At 42.8% G+C, this 18,779-nt stretch overlaps 1 protein-coding gene across 5 annotated transcripts; it reads right to left on the bottom strand.

The window, feature by feature from the left end:
• Positions 1-642: 642 nt before the first annotated feature.
• Positions 643-14,427, bottom strand: MFAP5 (microfibril associated protein 5). Of its 5 annotated transcripts, XM_034645762.1 has the most exons (11): positions 14,330-14,427; positions 13,886-14,024; positions 13,067-13,126; positions 12,071-12,106; positions 8,772-8,816; positions 8,423-8,455; positions 7,771-7,806; positions 5,444-5,473; positions 4,631-4,718; positions 3,970-4,043; positions 643-2,523 (listed from the first exon to the last, which is right to left on the bottom strand). In XM_034645762.1, exons 3-11 carry the CDS (start codon positions 13,122-13,124, stop codon positions 2,411-2,413), a joined length of 513 nt encoding a protein of 170 aa, XP_034501653.1. In that variant the 5' UTR covers positions 13,125-13,126; positions 13,886-14,024; positions 14,330-14,427; the 3' UTR covers positions 643-2,410. The 5 variants fall into 5 exon arrangements, with proteins under 5 accessions (XP_034501653.1, XP_011235500.1, XP_034501650.1 ...); XM_011237198.3 differs by lacking the exon at positions 14,330-14,427 and having other exon boundaries at positions 13,886-14,128; XM_034645759.1 differs by lacking the exons at positions 12,071-12,106; positions 13,067-13,126 and having other exon boundaries at positions 13,886-14,019; positions 14,330-14,416.
• Positions 14,428-18,779: the final 4,352 nt, after the last annotated feature.

The raw sequence follows: 18,779 nt of genomic DNA on the forward strand, positions 1-18,779 counted from the left end.
GGTAGAAAATAAAAAGAAATTTCTCATGAATTGAGGGATTTCCCGGAGGAGAGTAAATTGGCTGTGTTGGAGTACTGATGGCAAAATTGTGGAGTGAGAACGGGTACAATAGAGAATAGGGGACTAGAGCAACACCAGTGCTCCTTTTGCAAAGTGGGATAAAAGCTTAAATTGGGGTGGGGGGCACCTGGGTGGTGCAGTTAAGCCTCAGACTCTTGTTTTGGGCTCTGGTCATGATCTCTGGGTTGTAAGATGGAGCCCCGAGTCGGGCTCCGCACTCAGTGCAAAGTCAGCTTGAGATTCTCTCTCCCTCTGCTCCTCTCCACTGCACTTTCTCTAAAAGAAATAAATCTTAAAAAAAAAACCCAAAAACACAACAACTTAGGGGCCCCTGGGTGGCTCATCGGTTGAGTGATGGACTCTTGATTTCATTCAGGCCCTGATCTTGGTGTCCTGGGATCCGGTTCCGTGCTTAGCACAGAATCTGCCTGTCCCTCTCTCTCTGCTTCCGCCCCGCCCCCACCCCCACTCCCGCGTGCGCTCTCTCCCTCGCAAATAAATGAATAAATAAAATCTTTAAAAATGTAAAAAGCACAAATTCACGTCATTCTAAATATATGAGAGAAAGAAATAGATGAAAGACCATTCTTCTGAAAAGGAATTAAGAAAAATTTATTTTAAAATGTTTAATCTGCAATATGCACAAAACTGGGATTGAGGTGCATTGTGGTGGGGATGCCGCCTCATTCAGTATACAGTAAGAGGGTCCCGTTCATGGTGCGATTCTTAAATGATTCGTAGAAATTCTGTACCAATAAGATTTCTCTACAGTGGGTATAATATCCACTTAATACCTCTATATATGAGGATATATACTTTTAGAGGCTGTAGAGCAGAGATCACATGCTTTGGGTCTTTTCCTAGCATTTCTCTTTAATGGGTTGTGCAAATTCCATTAAACTAAATAGTTTCTTAACAGCAAGAGTCTGATGCTCATTTACATAGTTTTCTTCAATCGGAAATTAATCCAACCCTACCAAACAGAGGAATTCTGAGGGTATAACTTGCCTCAAAGTCTCCTACTTTTTAGTTGAATTTTGTGGGCTGCTTTGGAAAGTTACTAAGTTATTCAGATAGAAGGATCTATAGTATGTAATTGGTAACTTACAACGGGATTTTTTTCTATGATGTTGTGGACTGCTGTCTTAATATATTTCTCCCCTTATGAAGCAGACATGGTGGTTATGAATTAGACTGCAGCTAGGCTTCAGGAAATTCAAATAATGCATTTAAATCTTGAGAATCACAAATGAAAATATACCTTAGAACCAGCGTAAATTTATGTTGTGTTAAAGATGGGAAATTTAACCTGGTTTACTGGTTTACCTGGTTACTGCTAGAAGAACCAGGATAAGAATGTAGGTTGTCTGAATATTGTGTTTCTTTTACTCTTTCTTATAAACCATTAGGTAAGCTTGATCTGCCTGTTAAAATTTAGGTCTGAATGCCCTTCTGACCTGACCAAATCAGGTTATTCCAGAGTCTATTTGCATAGTAATCTCTACAAATTTTGTTTAGTGATGAGGATGAAAAGTATTGACAAGTCAAGGAAACTCAGACCAATGGTATGATTTCCCATTACATTGTCTAATTTGCAAGGGTGGGCTAACCCCTATATGACCAAAAATAAGTATACGGGATTTTGTACCCCTACTTGCCAATTAGACAACTGCATGAAAAAGTGAATAAGGAACCATGAGTTCCAGTTCCATATGTAGCCTATTCCTCTCGCTTTATCCTTGACCTCTGAACTTAGCAGACCTCAACTTGGGTCTTTATATGTTGTCAGTAGGATTGTGTAACTCTTGGTGCTGGGGAATTCTCTAGGACTACGAAAAGTTACCGTGACTCTTAAGGAAGACTTGAGCAGGCAAATCCAGCAAAATAGTTAAAATAAGAGTAAAGAGGAGTATGTAAATGAATGAGGCGTTAATCTAGGAAACTCTTGAAAATCAAATAAATGGAGTTCTGTGGCTAGCCAAAATGGACAGCAACAGCTTCTTCCACCCTAAGATCTATTTCAGACAGATTTGTTAGTAAATATTAACCTAAAGGTTATTTTCCTTTGAAATTGTATGTAGAATGTTTGCATACAAGCCACATGGTTACCATTAATCTACGTCTGTGATACTGAGAAGCAACTAAACCATGCAATAATATAGACTTTATGTTACCAGTCTTGGTGAAAAATCAGGGAGTGGAGGTGAAAGCTAGACACTGCAAAGGGATTGGTTTAAGAAATACTAATGTCTATGGGTTAGCGGACGATGGTTGAACAAGAAGGAGTTCCCTCTTGCTAGAGCATTCTCTTCCTCCCACCCACACATTCTTCTTTCCTCTTCCTTGATGATCACAGACCACTGGGTCTCTGCAAATTCACATTTTCACAGGGAGGAAGTCGGAAGTAGTTGGAGCGACGGAGTCGCCTTGGGGGTAAACCAGCCATCTGACGGCAAAGTTCGTCTAGAAGAGAAGCAGAGCATAATGGGGGGGCAATACAAAAAGATAACAAGAGCTCCTGTTTTAAGAGAAAGAGAAGACTGTAGGGTGCGTAGTGAAAGTTTGAAGAGAAGTAGATCTGGGCTAGAACCCCAGATGGGCAACTTACTGGTTATTTATTACTTACTAGAAAGTTTCCTAACTTTGCTGAACCTCGCTATCCCTTCCAGTATAAGCATGAAATACCTGCCTCAATAGTATAGTTGTGAGTATTAAAATGAAATAATGTATGCAAAGTACCCAGCACAGGTGGCCAGTAAATTTTAGGTTCCTCTGTATACCTAGCTCCCAATTCTTATAATCATGGATTTATTAATAGCAAAAAAAAAAAATGAGTTTCAATTATTCACTATATATTTAAGTGTTTACTGTGTGCAAATAGCTAATTTTAGTAAGTCCCCTGAGACATTTGAAAGTGCCTAGAGTCCCAAACACTCATCCTCAGTCTCAAGGTGCTTCCCTTGCAGGTGGCTTGCACAAGGCCTATGGGGGCAAGTAGCAAGTTTCCTTCTGCGAAGTTAACTACAGCTCTTACTCAGGAGCTCAGTGCAAGATGGGCTGCTGAGTCAGAAGGGGCTTTGTCTTTGGTGCCTTCACCAACCACACTTGTCGTTTGGGGCTGGCCATAGGGAAGGTGACAAGTATCTTTGTTCCCACAATGCACGGTTTATAACCACACACTTTGGACCCTTGTAATCATCTTTATAAAGTTTTTCTACCCTGGTTTACTTCTAAATTTTCACAATAAGTAATGTAAATGGTTCCTGGAATTGGTAGACTGGTTAAAATGTTGCCAGCTTCTTAATGTCCAGGCTGGATTTTTATTTACTTGTAGGCCCTCTACAAACATCAGTGTCTCCAAATTAGTGGGGTTTTTTCCTTTTCTTTTCTTCTTCTTTTTTTTTTTTTTTTACAGAGTGTTTCTTTATGAACATGGCTGCCGACTATTAGTCTATTATTTGTAATGGCTGCCTTGACTTTTTTAAAAAGTTTTCATTTTTTTTTTCTAGTAATCTCGATACCCAATGAGTGGCTCAAACTCCTGACCCCAAGATCAAGAGTTTCATGCTCCCCAGACTGAGCCAGCCAGGTACCCCTGACTTGCCCTTTTCACCTAGAACCCCAGTGAATTTCAAAGCAGCTAGAGCTTCCGAAAGCTCTAAGTATAGCAGAGGTTGGGGGTTACAACCCAGCTGGAAAGAGCCCCAAGCGTACTTTTCTTATATATGAAGCATACTTCTTCACTTAGTTTGCGTATTTAGCATAACTTGGTGGAGCAGGGATTGATGGGGGTTAGGGAGGTGGCCTAAAGCCCTCCTCAGAAGCCAGATCCTGGATCCATTAGGACCGTGTTTCTACTCACCTCTCTCATAACTGCCCCTCCCCACTAAAACCCAGACGACATCTTACCTTTCATAACTTCATGTTCTTTACAGACAAGACGAGAGCAGATCTCATTGTTGATGATGTACATACGTCGTAAACTGCCGTAGTCCCAGGAACATGGTTAAGGAAGGAGATGGAAAAAAGCACTGGGAGGGAGAACTAGCCTAGGCCAAGGGTGCCTGCTCAGCTCCTGTACCCCCCCCCATCTGTTTTCCTTTTCTCTGAATTTCCTTGATTATTTTGGACTGCTTCAATCCCTCCCAGAGGAGTGCAAGGGATGGAGTGGTATGAATTATTCTCCTTAGTGATACTTCGTGCACTCTACCTAGAGTCAAGTGTAATATTCCTCCCTGCTATTTTCTACCTTTAGAGTTGGATCTTTCGCTTCAGCCTTTTTCTATGAAGTAATAGACTCACTGTACCAGTATGTCTCTCATACTACCCTTCCCCCAGCCTTCATCCCACTTGCCTTCTAGCATCGAGTCTTATTGGTCAGTGTGCTCTCCATATACCTCGGTTCTGACTCCGGGTTCTGTCTGGCACCAGCAGGAAGAGCTAGGAGGATCATGTTAAGAACTTCGGTGCCACCAAAAACTGAAGTCCCATCGTGGGTGCTCATGAAACAGTTACTGATGTGGAAACACTACCATGGATGATGTTTTCTGCATATCCTGGGATCCCTTACCTTGTGAAACATAACTGATGAATGCATTGCTTGACTGGCCGATGCACAGAGTAGAGTCTCGTGCAAGCAAATTTTTCGTCCCGGCAATCTGAAGAAGTCCAACACAGAAAACAGGGATAAACAAAGGATTCAAGAGATGAAGAAGGTAGATAGAATGGGGAAAAAATACAAAGTAGTCTCTACGCAGAATCATTGCAAGTTGGGGAATGCCCTCCCTGTTCACCAAAAGAGAACAGTAGGAAATTGGCTGAAATAAAAGTTAGGTGCTTTCCTACCTGGAAGCAGAAGTAGATAAAATAATCTCTGAGGGTTCTTCTAGGAAAGTCTTTCTAGGGTTATCCAGGTGGCCATATGAAATATAAAATTGAGATGCTTTTAACCCCGTTCTAAAGAATTAGAATTCTTAGGTGGGTCACAGTTTCTGTTTTAGTAGTTTCCAATCCTAGATGCACATCAGAACCATCAGTACAATAGAGCAACTTTGGCCATGACAACCAGAGTAATACCGAGTCCTTGCAGTCACTTCCCAACTCACTAACCACCACAGAAAGTCCAAAGGTAGTTTAGGAAGAGGACTGTTTCGGGACCATGCAGCAGTGGTCCCGTCTTTTCCCCACGAGCTTGAGGATAGGAGCTCAAAAAAAAAGGAGTGTAAGAATGAATGGCACTAAATGGCACTAAAAATATTCTTTGAGAAAGAACTGGAAGCAAACTAGAAGGTATACTAAGTATCCTTAGGGAGGTATGAGAACAGGGAGGTATGAGTCCCCAAGAAGAAAGCTGAAGAAAAAGACATGCAAATGGCATTCATACCTGTTGTGGTGTTTTTATCAGTAGCAGAAGCTGGAAGGCAGAAATTTTATTCAGTCATTACGAGTTCTAGTAGCCGTTACTTCCACAACTGTCATGTTGCCTCACTTACAAATGAAACAAATGAGTTGATAATGCTTTTAGCAACTTCTAACAGAAAACCCACAATGGGCTGTTTTATTCCACAGAATTGGAGAGGTTTAGAAGTTAGGATGGGGGGGCGCCTGGGGGGCTCAGTCGTTAAACGTCTGCCTTCGGCTCAGGGCGTGATCCCAGCGTTATGGGATCAAGCCCCACATCAGGCTCCTCCGCTGGGAGCCTGCTTCTTCCTCTCCCACTCCCCCTGCTTGTGTTCCCTCTCTCGCTGGCTGTCTCTCTCTTGTCAAATAAATAAATAAAATCTTTTTTAAAAAAAGAATTTAGGATGGGAAATACGATTTTGCCTTTCTCCTCTTCTAGAATTGAAAAATGGATTTTCATTGTGAGTATCTTCCTTTTGTTGATAAGAGGCAAATTTAGTAGGGACACAAGGCAAGGAGCCATATGCCCAGAAGAGCTTCATCCTACAGCTAAGGAGAGAAAAGATTGTTATCCTGCAGAAGCTCTTACTCATAAAAGAAAATTTCTTCTCTGTAAATCGAATACATCATCATGGGTTCTTAGATAAAAGTTATTCAGCAAATAGCAAAGGTCACAGCCATAGCCAAACGTAACCTAAGGTCAAGTTAAATATGGGCCTTACTTGTAGAATGAATAGTAAGTCAAGGAGTAAGATGAGTCTTGGGAAGACACTAACCATGGGAGTTATGTGTCAAAATGCCATTGGAAGAGTTGCTGATTGGGGAACCTGGTGGCTTAGTAGGTTAAGCGTCTGCCTTTGGCTCAGGTCATGATCCTGGGGCCCTGGGATCGAGCCCTGCATTGGGCTCCCTGCTCAGAGGGGAGTCTGCTTTTCTCTCTACCTTTCCCCCCTGCTCGTGATCTCATTCTCTCTCTCTCTCAGATAAATCTTAAAAAAATAAAAATAAATAAATAAAAAATAAAAAAGGAAGATTTGCTGATAGATAGAATGCTGTGGGAAATGTGCTAGGTGATCTCATCTATCCCCTGGTTTCAGTTGCAGGCTTACATGCTGAGAATTCTCAAACCTCTACCTCCAGCCCAGATCTCTTCTAAGCTCTGGAAGCCACCTGCCATTTTATGGAAGAGTTCGTAGATTTTTCAAATATCCTTCAAATCTAACATATCTTGTACTGTCCTACCTTTCCCTTCACCAATTCACATTGTTCTTCAGTGAATGAATGGTTCCACCATCTCTACCCAACAGGACATTGGACATCACCTCAAGAGTCCCCTCTCATAGGTCACACTTAATTCTCCCTACCTTCACCTCAGTGAGTTCAGGCCATCATCTTTTATTGGGACTAATGCAATAGCATACTGGCTGGATTTCCAATTCACAAATCTGATGGGGACCTTTCTTTGTCTAAACTATTCTGATGGGTTTTTATTTCCCTTCTAAGCCTTCACACATAGTGTTTTCTTTACCCAAAAGCTCTTCTCCCTATTTACTTGATTCACTTCTGCTTGTCCTTTGAGAAGCAACTTAGTCAGTGTGCCCTGTATAGAAGCCTTTCCTAACCTCCAGCACTGAATATACTCAAGGACTCTTTAGTCTTCCGTAGCTTTTGCTTATCCTGATTATGGCATTTTGTGAAACTGAATAAAATTATCTCTTTGTTTATCTTGTGTATTAGACAAAAAATATTGAGTAAAAGGAAATCGGTTTTGTTCACCTTTATATTCCTGGCACTAAGTAGTAGGTTTTCAGTAACTATTTCTTAAAAATAATCTACCACTTGTTTCTTGTAGATTTTGCCCAAATCATTTAAAAAAACACCTCAGTTTCCTCAATGTGCCAAGCTCTATTTTGTGTTCACATCATTGAACGTACCGTTCCCTCTTTGACTGCCTGGCTGGCTCCAATTCTTCTTTCAAGAATCGGTTCAACCATTACTTCTAAGAAGTTTCCTAGCTTCCCAGACATTGATCTGTTTATATGTTTGTCTTGCCTTTACCCACCCATGCTTGGAAACTTTGAGGGAAAGTTTCACACATTGGTATTTTGTACATCAAACATCCAGCACAGTCCCTGCTTTTAAGGGATCAAAAATACCATTAATTTATATTGAACTATTGGAAGAATGTGGTACATAAACTGTAGTCCTGTCTATTTTGAGTCCATAGCCAGCTGTACTGCCTTTCATAATGGGCTCTGGGGAAAGCCCAGAATGGCCCCAGTGGCCCTGGGATCCCAGATCTGAACTCACCCAGGTCATCTGTGGAAGGCTCGATATCGGCCAGAACTGAAAAGGCACAAAACAGCAGGTGTGAGGAGGGCTTTGAACTGGCAAAGGGGAAGGCAGAGGAGCAAAAGGAAGAATGGAGGGGCGCCTGGGCAGCTCAGTCCGTTAAGCAGTTAAGCGTCTGACTCTTGGTTTCAGCTCAGGTCATGATCTAGGGGTCTTGAGATCAAACCCCGGGCAGACTCTGCACTGGGCCTGGAGCCTGCTTCAGATTCTCTCTCTGTCCCTCCCATCCCCCCTAAAAAACAACAAAAAAAAATTGAGAAAGAGGGAGAATGGAGATATCAGGGCAAAGTTAAGGCTATGGCTGGGTTTATGTATTATATCCAAGGGAATAGAGTTAATTGAAGTAATTGTGAATTTTTTAAAGAATATTTGGCCTACTGACATTATACTTTATTATACATGCCTTATTTTAGCTATTCATCCACTTTGTTTCATCTTTTTAGAGAACTGGGGGACTCTCTTTCCTTTTATCCCACTGTCACTGAACAAAACACCCCCAATCCCTCTATCCCTTTCTTAAATAAAAATACAGGATTAATTCAAAAGCTGGAATAAATATTGTGGATATTAACAAGAATCATGCCATTTTAAAAGCGGTAGTAAAGCTTACCTGTTTCATCTGTAGAGGGCTCATTCACCAGATCTGCAAAGATATAGCACAGGGAATAAAAAAACACAGGCAGGGAAAAGTGGGAAAGGGAAGCCGGATAAAGGGATGATCTAAAAGGAGGCAAGAAGTGAAAGGACATGGCCTCTTGGGCTCATGTAGGGGACTCTCACAGAAGGAAATAGAAAAGATAGGACATGTTCACAGCATCAGTGGTATCTGAGACAGACACTAGGGTCTGCATGAGCTCAGAGTGCCCACTTACCTCTTTTCTACTCCTCATTTATCTGTACAGACATCACCTTCAATCCTTCTATTTTTAGTATGAAAACAAAGAAAAAAGATAGCTTACTAGGATCTTCTGTGAATGTTTCTGAAGTCACTGGAGTCACGTCATCTGAATAAACAAAAAAGGAAACATTTATTTTTTTTAATTAAAAAAAAATTTTATAGAGGGGCGCCAGGGTGGCACAGTGGTTAAGCGTCTGCCTTCGGCTCAGGGCGTGATCCCAGCGTTATGGGATCGAGCCCCACATCAGGCTCCTCTGCTATGAGCCTGCTTCTTCCTCTCCCACTCCCCCTGCTTGTGTTCCCTCTCTCACTGGCTGTCTCTATCTCTGTCGAATAAATAAATAAAATCTTAAAAAAAATTTTTATAGAGATTTTATTTATTCATTTGAGAGAGAAAACATGAGCAGGGGGAGGGGCAGAGGGTGAGGGAGAAGCGGACTCCTTGCTGAGCAGGGAGCCTCTACCTGGGGCTTGATCCCAGGACCCTGGGACCATGACCTGAGCTGAAGGCAGATGCTTAACGAATTGAGCCACCAGGCCGAGCGAAGATTTTTTGAGCATTCTCTGTCTTCCTCCCATTCTTGCACTTCAAGTAAGTGAAACCTGTCTAGCACAGTTGCCAACACATAACGAGTATGCCACGCTTTTCGTTGTTTGCTTCCCAACTAGAGTTCTTTCCCCCACAACCCAAACAAATGTCACAGTTTCCCACTTCCATGAATATACCCATAAAGTCCTAGCCTAGAATATCCTTTTCCCTTTGTCTCCTTTATCTACATGCCCATCAGATAATCCTCCCCAGGCATCCCCTTTCTCAGTTAGACTTTTAAGTTTAAGAATAGAAGAATAACTTTTCATTGTCCTACCAGATAATAATGTAATAGCTAATTTGGGTTTACTATGTGCCAGGCACCATTTAATAAAATCTGCTTTTACAGATGATAAAATTGAGCACCAGACAAGTAAATAATTTACTCAAGATGATACAGCTTACTACAAGTACAATGGATTGATGACCTCTTTGCAATACTTATTTTAAGTGAAAATTGCCTTTGCCAAAGACACTGATTTCGATAATTACAGGTTTGAAATAATTGGACATCAGTTTGCTGAAGTGCTTACATCAGGGATGTTCACCAAAGGCGATGTTGATGATTTTCTGCTGCTCAGTGAGAAGTGAGGTGAGAAGAGGGGAGGGGATGTTTGTAGAGAATACCTTGCAGTTGATCATTGGAAAATAAAGACAGGAGGAGAAATAAAAATAAATGGTCCAGGTCTTAGGGTGGAATCTATTAGGATACACTTAGAAAACCATATCTGAAACTATAACAGCACTACCCAAAACAAATTGTCTCAACTTTAAAAAGCAAAATAACAACACAATGTGAACATCCAAATATTTAATAAATATCCCATCTATAATTATCCTTTATTGTAGATGACTTATCATCATAATCTGGTTTGCCCAGCAGGGGTCAGCAAATTCAGTTTGCTTTGACTTCTTTCTTAAACTTCAGCGACTAAATGCCTTGTTTAGTCTGGAGAAAATAGCATTTTTATAAAGCATGCCAGAGCTATTGATCATTGGGGCAGAGGCAAAACTCAAATAATACATTTTGAAGCAATTTCCCTTCCTAACTGCTTACATCATCCCTTTTTAAAAAAATTCCAGGTAGAAAGTCATCAGATCTGACAAAAGAGCCTTTTTATAGTTAACACTCAGCATTAGCTTTCGTATTTCAGGAGACGTTTTGGTAAGAGAAATCCAAGTCTGTTCCAATCCCCCAGGACATCTGAAAAACCACTAGCCCGAGTCATTCCAAAAACCGTTAAGAGGAAAGTGGAACCTCTCCAGGGTGTAGCCCAGTGCCGCCTGTTCCCTTCCTCTCTAGCTGCATTCCAGTCCAGCCACTCACAGAAATACAAGTGAACCAGTGCGAGAGCAGAGGGGTTGAGAGTGAGTCCCTGCTGTCACCTCAGAATTTCTGGACAGAGTACTTGTTTTTGGTATATTTCTCAGATTATCCTCCTTTTCCGTGACCTACCACCACCGTATAAATGCTTACCTAGAATTCGTGTTCTCTGAAAAGAAATCTTAACTAGGCAGTTTTTTTAAAGGATTTTATTTATTAGAGTGCACGTGAGAGAAAGAGAGAGCATGCCCACAAGGGGAGGGCAGGGGGACAGAGGGAGAAGCAGGCTTCCCTGCTGAGCAGACAGACCCATGCGGGGCTCTATTCCAGGACCCCGGGTATCATGACCTGAGCCAAAGGCAGACACCTAACCAACTGAGCCACTCAGGTGCCCCTTAAGTAGGCATTTTTAGTCCTACATTTCTGCTAGGAAAGCATCCCAAATGTGTAGACAAGGACTAGACCTTAACCCCAGAGAAACAAATGCAAAAAATTTTTTGGATAATGCTGAACTCTGATGTAGGTTCAGAAAGTTTGGGATTCAGACCTCTTTACCCACAGCAGATAAAAAAGTTGTTTCTATATTTTTATCTTTTTGTGCCAGGATGCACAGGAAGAAATTATACTGTGCCCCAATGCACACATAGAAAATTGAAACAAGTTTAATAAGATAATGCTTTACTCTTGCAGTATTCTTGGAATGTACTCCGTTTTTATTTTCATCTGTACTAATTCATTAAAAATTACCCATTGTGATCTGCTAATTTGATTTTATGGTCCATTAATGGGTTACATACTGCTGTGCTCTCAAGGGTTGGGAAAAGTAAGAGATAAATTATAATAATGTTGAATGTCTGGAGGCAGGGTGGAGATGTTTGATTGGAGTTTCCATCATCAAACTGAAGGAAGTGGCCACTTGGAAGCCAAAACTTTTGGGTTCTGTCCATTAGTACCAGAATTTCGTTGTAGTACTGAGATGACTTTTTTATTCTGTCTGCATGTTAGCTTCTCCATTGTTACATGGGTAGGAAAAAGCTGTTAGGATTAGTGGCATTTTCTGAGTGAGATAAGAGCTGTATATAGGTAAGTGGAAACAAGAGTTGGGCATAGAGGAGGTTTTGGGCAGGGTATTTCAGTTGTTTAAAAAAATAAAGGTTTTATGAACAGGATAATAGGATTGTGGAAACTGGTGAGTTAGAGCCTATTTTCCACACTTTGGCCATGTGTCTCTGTTATATAAGAAGTTCTTTAACTCTGACCATTCATCTATATTATCTTGATTACCCCAGCAGATAGGGTGCCTCACTGTCTCAGTTGGAAGATCGTATGACTCTTGAATCACAGGGTCTTGAGTTTGAGCCCCATTGGGGGTACAGATTACTTAAATATATATTTAAAAAAAAACACACACACACACAGAGGAGCCCAGATTCAAAGGTTAACCTACCTCCTCGTTGACCACTGACTCCTAGTGGTGTCCAGTCTGTACCAAAGGACAGAGAAAAGGGGTAAATGACTCCAGCTCTACACCCCGTAAAGCTTTTATAAGATGAACCAGAAAATGATGGGGAAATTGTTGTAATTTATTTTTCTGCATTGTATTTCTATATAGTTCAATACAAAATTACTTAGACCATTAGTGCTGATGTGGAAACACTCAAGAAAAATACGTTCCTGAAAAAAAGCCCTGCTTTGCCAAGCCCTGACTTGGGATGCCCTCTTGCCCTCATTCCCTAGCAGGAGTGGGGTCCTGTTCGGCAGTTGGGGCCAACAGCCTTCTAATGTGTCCTGTCCTAATTCCACAGCCATCGTACTAGCTACACTATGAGTAAGGCACAAAATGATTTTCTCACAGTGTGTATCTGGCAGAATGAGAAACTAGAGCAGGATTTCTTCGAAGTCCCAAGATTCAGTTTCCGTGGCCAATCTTTCAGCTCCGTTCTGTGAAATCTGTGATGGCTTTTCTTTAGTGAATAGCTTGGCATGTGTTCATGTGTGTGAATACATTTATGTGTATGCGGGAGCTAGTGTGGGTTAGGTGTGAGGGTGTATATTCCCTTCATGAATTGTATTTGGTCCAGTTTCTTATTAGCTGTGTCCGTATGTTTGAGAATGCATTTGTCTACCAGCTTCTTTTTCCTCTGTCTACTTGGACATTTATGTATGTGTGACCCTCTTTTTGTTTTAAAAGGCATTTGTGTGGATCTTAATATTCATAACTCTCAGGATACTTCCTCCTAAGTCTGAGGTCATCTCTGGTCTCATCCCAGCCCTTGCTTTTCAGACGTAAATCTATCCCTTTCTTTAATAGTGATTCTAGAACTCAGTAACAAGCACCTCTGTTTCACCATCCCCCCCTCACCATGCCGCCCTCTAATGTACCCCTCCACATGCACCCAGGACCTGGCATTGTAGGGAGAAAAGATTAAAGGTAGGGACTCACCAGAGGGGATGATGAGTGCGGTGAGAAACAGCAGCACCTTGGGTCCCAAGAGCAGCATATCTAACAGGGGTGTTGGGAGAGTAGAGGCTGTGATGCTTGAAACACATCGGCATTTGAAGTCCAGGTAAGGCTACCTGTAGGGCCTCTGACTCTGACTGCCCAGGGTTTTTCCTGGTCCCCTGTGTGATGCCAGTCCTTTCTCTCTTTTCTTTCACCCAACATTTATTTCTCCTTCAAATTTTCTTCTTTGATCACTTACCGTTATTCTCATTCTCATTCCTTTTTTTCTGCCAAGTCAGAGGAAACTATATATTCTAAATGGTGCACGTTTGCCCCTATTCTGTGGCCACTTTCACCCCCAGTGTCTAATCTTCCTTTTTGATAACTGTGGCTTTTTATTTTTTTAAATTTTTTTTAAAAGATTTTATTTATTTATTCAACAGAGATAGAGACAGCCAGTGAGAGAGGGAACACAAGCAGGGGGAGTGGGAGAGGAAGAAGCAGGCTCCCAGCGGAGGAGCCTGATGTGGGGCTCGATCCCATAACGCCGGGATCACGCCCTGAGCCGAAGGCAGACGCCCAACCGCTGTGCCACCCAGGCGCCCCTGTGGCTTTTTAATACCATCTGCTTATCTTGGTGTCTTGTCTCTCAAATTCCATGGATAAATGGGATATTCACTCAATTCTAAGTCAGTGACATTCCCCATTGCCCCCCTCCAGCCTTTCAGTTTCAACACACACACACACACACACACACACACATGCACACACGCACACACACACCCTCTGTTTAGGGTTTTGTACAATCAAAAAACTCACTGTGTATTTTTCCTCTGCTCTTTCCACCGAGTCCTTTGGCTGCCGAATGTGTCTCTCTCCTTCTCACGCTGTTTCTACTTTGGCTGGAGAATAAGATGAACAGGCCACTCCCTGGGAAGGACTTCAAATTTGGCCTACTCTGAAACAATGAGATGAGGGAGAGCGAGGGAGAGAGAGAGAGAGAGAGAGAGAGAGAGAGAGAGAGAGAAAGCAAGCCAGGCTAGAGGAGTGTGATGAGGCGGGAATGAGAAGGGGGCTGGGGATTTGCAGTCACTCACACCCTCATTCCAAAGGTTATGACCACACCAGTGAGTGATACTGCTGTTCCCTAGGAAGCCTGGCTCCCACTCACAAACGCCTTTCTTCCATGAGCTTCTTTTCCCTCCTGCAACCTGGCCCCAGCCCCCAGTACCCAGCCACCCTCTACCTTGGGTTCCTTCTTACCTAGAGAGCTCCATCTCATCTTTGGACAGTCTGCCCCTTCTCTGGCCATCTTCCGTGTTTGAATCATTCCTCTATCTTCCTCTCTTAGTTTCTTTTTCCACATTCATCTCTTCAACAACAACAAATTCCTTTATGTTCCTGTATCTCTCTCTCTTTTTTCCTCTTTCTTGACCCACACATTCAAGAATGTGGTTCCCCGCCCCCCCCCGGGAATCCTATTTATTCCATATTCAAACATACAGAGATAGCACATGAGTTTCATCCAAGAGGAGGGTTGGCAGTTAGGAAAAGTTGTAAAATACAGTACCCTCTGAATCCTTTTGAAATGTGGAAGGGCTCTGTGAGAAGACCTGTCAGCCTTCTTCTGTCTTTTGGCTTTGTTTCAGTTTATGCTCAGAATCTTGGTTTCTGGAATCTTCAGGACAAAATGCCATTAGAAGCCCAAAGAAAATTGGTAGCCTTACTTTCTTTGCTTGCCTTAATTTCCAACAGTACCTTTCCCCACATCATGTAATATGTAGATAACACTTTCTCTGATCCTAGAGTTTTAAACGCTTTGTGTTTGCTTTTATTCTTCGAAACCTCATGGCTAGACGGGTAAAAATACTTCCACTTTGAAGGGAATAAATTTGAATTACAGAAACTCAAATCTGAGGAATCATTGGCTTTACATGCATTTAAAAGTGTGTAAGCTTCAAGTTATCTGTTAGCTCCTTGAGTCTATATTGTGTATCTCCCCGAGGAGCTAAATTAAAGGAGAATACAGGTAGACAAAGCAGATTGTGTTTAATAGAGTACAGACTAGAAAAAGAAAAAGAATAAGAAAGGGGAGGGAGGGAGGGAGAGAGGAAGGAAGGAAGGAAGAAAGCTAGCTAGTTGGGAGGAAGGGAGAGCAATGGACATAATCAGAAATAAGGAAATAGCACCTTTGGCTCCTGCAAAGGAGCATTACATGTTCCTTCTCTGAGATACACGGGTTCTGGTCACTCTCTAGAACAAAGCTGAGTACCAAACCCAGCTCTTCCTCCTCTGCCTGGCTGAGAACTTGCTCTTCCGCCATCTGCTCTGCAGTGAGAGTGCAGAGACTGGAAAACAGATGTGATTCTAGTCTGGTGAGAGTCAGGGAAAGAAAAGGCAGGAAGGTGGGGGTGGGGAAAGAAACAAAAAAAAAGCCAGATGCAAAGCAGAGCTAAGGCAGGACATATAATAGAGAGCTTAGAGCAACAATCATGTTTTCCATGAAGCTCAGACAGATGGACAAACTGAACTCAGGCCAGTCATTTGGCAGAGAGAGCAATGACCTCAACGTGCTGGCCCGGCTCGAGACCATAGCATAGGAAAGCCTCCCCAGGCAGTAGGAGGGGGTGCTCTCCTGGGGTTGTAGGAGGGAGTCTGAAGCTGGGGCCGTGAAAATGGAACAGAATGTTCAGAGTAAGGCAGAGGGAGACGGCAGGCAGGCAGCAGCAGCTCAGAAGGAAAGGAGAGGAAATCCAGCAAGCACTGGTGAGAGCAGGAGCCATCATCCCTCCCTTCATGCTGGGCTTACAGGCATTCAGGAATGCAGTTTGTTTTGAGGTAGTTTGATGAATTTTTTTCTTCCTCGCTGCCATGGTGGCCCTTTTATTCTAGCATTGCTCCCCGTTTGTTTTCAGAGCCTAGACTTGGGTCCCCACGTTTGGAGAACCTCAGATTCCTTTCGTCAAGGTGATTTGGTCAGCCCCTGTTCTATTCGGCCATCAGTTTATCACTGAAGTACATGGCGTCACGAACAGGACCAATGGTCAGAAATGAGCAACAGACGTCTAGAGCCCTGAGACTATCAATTTCTGAGGTTCTCACTGACAGTGGGGAAGGACTCCCGGGGCTGCAGTGTGTGCCCCCACCCAACACAGGCTGATCTCCTGTGGGTAGAGAACAGGTTCTCCAAAAACAGGGAACCAACGGGCAGGTGCAGAAGCCACTTAACGCAGGCAAGGAAATGTTTGAGTTACCCGGGAAAATTTTAGTTTTCAAAAAGGGTCCTCAGTCAATGGAAGATGGGTGAAATGCAAGGAAACAGAAGGGAGGCAGACATGCAAGACAGCACAGCACGCTGGCTCTATTCATCTGTTTATTGGCCTGTAAAGAATACACCCATTAGCTGAAGGCCTCTGGGCAAATGTACAGAAACATTATTCCTACAGTCCAATCCAACTAAATTAAATCCAGGGCCTAAATGCGAAAAAAAAAATTGCCATAAAAGGAAAGCAGGATGGGAGGAGGATTATACGAGGTGGGGAAAGAGAAAAGGCAGAGAGCAGTGTGTGTAGAGGAATGAAGCAATAAACTAGTAACAGCCAAACTTAAAAGATAGACTCGGTGTAGGAGTTAGAAGCTAGCAAACATATGTCGTCGGACAACTTCCCCACTTCTTAGTAGCCCAGATTTGCTGTAACTCCCTTCATGCCTCCGTGCTTTGTACTTTGTGTTCCTTTCTGACATATCTTTCCCAATTCAGTAAAAAAATGCTCATAGGTACATCAAAACCCAGGTTAAACGCTGTCTCTTCCCATAAGCCTTTCTTGGTCCTCCCTGCTTCTGAAGAGTTTTTTGTTTTTGTTTTTTTGTTCTTTAAAGATTTTATTTATTTGAGAGAGGGGGGGAGAGCACCAGCAGCAGCGGTGGGACTGGGGGGAGCCGCAGAGGGAGAGGGAGAAGCAGGCTCCCCATTGAGCAGGGAGCCCAAAGCGGGAGGCCATCCCAGGACCCTGGGATCACAACCTGAGCACAAGACAGATGCTTAGCCGACTAAGTCACCCAGGTGCCCCATTTTTTTTTTTAAAGTATGCTCTATGGGTGCCTGGGTGGCTCAGTCATTAACAGTCTGCCTTCGGCTCAGGGCGTGATCCCGGGGTCCGGGGATCGAGCCCTGCATTGGGCTCCCTGCTCTGCTGGGAGCCTGCTTCTTCCTCTCCTACTCCCCCTGCTGTGTTCCCTCTCTCGCTGGCTGTCTCTCTCTGTGTCAAATGAATAAATAAAACCTTTAAAATAAAATAAATAAAGTATGCTCTGCACCCAGCATGGGGCTTGAACTCACCACCCCGAGATCAAGAGTTACATGCTCTACTGACTGAACCAGCGAGGTGCCCCCTGTTTCTAAAGAGCTTATCATTCTCTCTACTGAGCTGCCTTTTTATTTTTATAATCCTGTCGTCAACTCTATTGTATTCTTTCATTTGCATGCCTCTATTCCCAATTAGACCCAGTTCCTTGACTGCAGAGGTGAGGTCCTACTCATCTTTGGCTGATGTTATGATTAGCACTAAAAAGCCAAAATTTGGTCATTCGAATTGAGTTGAGATGACTTAAGATTGTAACTTGCAGTTTCCATGTAGAAACTTTCAAAAACTGGGGTGCCTGTGTGGCTCAGTCTGTTGGGCATCTGCCTTCGGCTCAGGTCATGATCCCAGGGTCCTGGGATCAAGCCCTGCATCTAGCCCCTCACTGGGCTCCCTGCTCCCCCAGGAGTCTACTTCTCCCTTTCCCTCTGCCTCTCCCCCTGTTCGTGCTCTCTCTCTCTCTCTCTCACTCAAATAAATAAAATCTTTAAAACCCTTCAAAAACTGAGTCAAGTGCAAAGAAGTAGAGGATAGAACTCTAGAGCAGAAAATAGTTAGAGCGTATACGAGGAGTATAGTAAGTGGAACAAAGAGCCAATGAATTGAAGTGATCTGAGAGGAATTAGAGCAAAAGGAAAAAGGCCCAGAAATTGGGTAACAGTTATTCTAGAAACAAAGGAATCTTGGCAGGAAGGCTGTAAAGTCAGCGCATGTAATACATGCAATTTATATCTACAATAATTAGTGCTTCCGTCCCATCATTTTGGTTTGGGTGAATCTGAGTGCACTGGTGATCTTGCGTTGTACACCCACACTCTCTTGACCACACAAACGTAAAATGATGAAAAATGCTCGATCCAGGTTCAGGACTCTGTTAAGTTTCCTGAAACCCACAACAACAACGAAATTTAAATAACTGATGAAACTGGCTATAAACAAACAAAATAGGACAAATACTGGATATTCATTCATGGGCAGGAAATCTCCGTCTCCCTGTTGTACCCATCAGAAAACAAACAAAACAGAAAAGTCTGTACTTGCAGATACGAGGGAAAAAAACAGGAAAGTTCAGTGTATATAATAACACTAGCTAACAAGTTTGGTAGATTTATATGGTACCTGTGTATATTTTTATAGATTGTATGTGCTAGGCAGCCTGCAGGATACCACCCCCCATCCCCACCTCCTATTCTTTACCCCCTTGAGTGTGGGCTGGATTTAGGGACCACTGCCAGCAAATAGAATGCAGAGAAGGCATGGCGTTTATCTTCCCAGAGGAGATTACAAAGACTGGCTTCTAGCATTAGTGCTCTCTTTTGATCTCTTGCTTGCTGTTTGCTCTGAACAAAGCC

This window comes from Ailuropoda melanoleuca, chromosome 16 (genome assembly GCF_002007445.2).
Source record: "Ailuropoda melanoleuca isolate Jingjing chromosome 16, ASM200744v2, whole genome shotgun sequence".
NCBI lineage: Eukaryota > Metazoa > Chordata > Mammalia > Carnivora > Ursidae > Ailuropoda > Ailuropoda melanoleuca.

Excerpts from the sequence above, each read along its gene's own strand:
- MFAP5 (XM_034645759.1), bottom strand. Across the intron at positions 8,817-13,885 it reads GAGCAGAGGAAAAATACACA|ATGACGTGACTCCAGTGACT; the intron begins GTGAGTTTTTTG and ends TTGTTTATTCAG. Across the intron at positions 8,456-8,771 it reads AACATTCACAGAAGATCCTA|ATCTGGTGAATGAGCCCTCT; the intron begins GTAAGCTATCTT and ends ATATCTTTGCAG.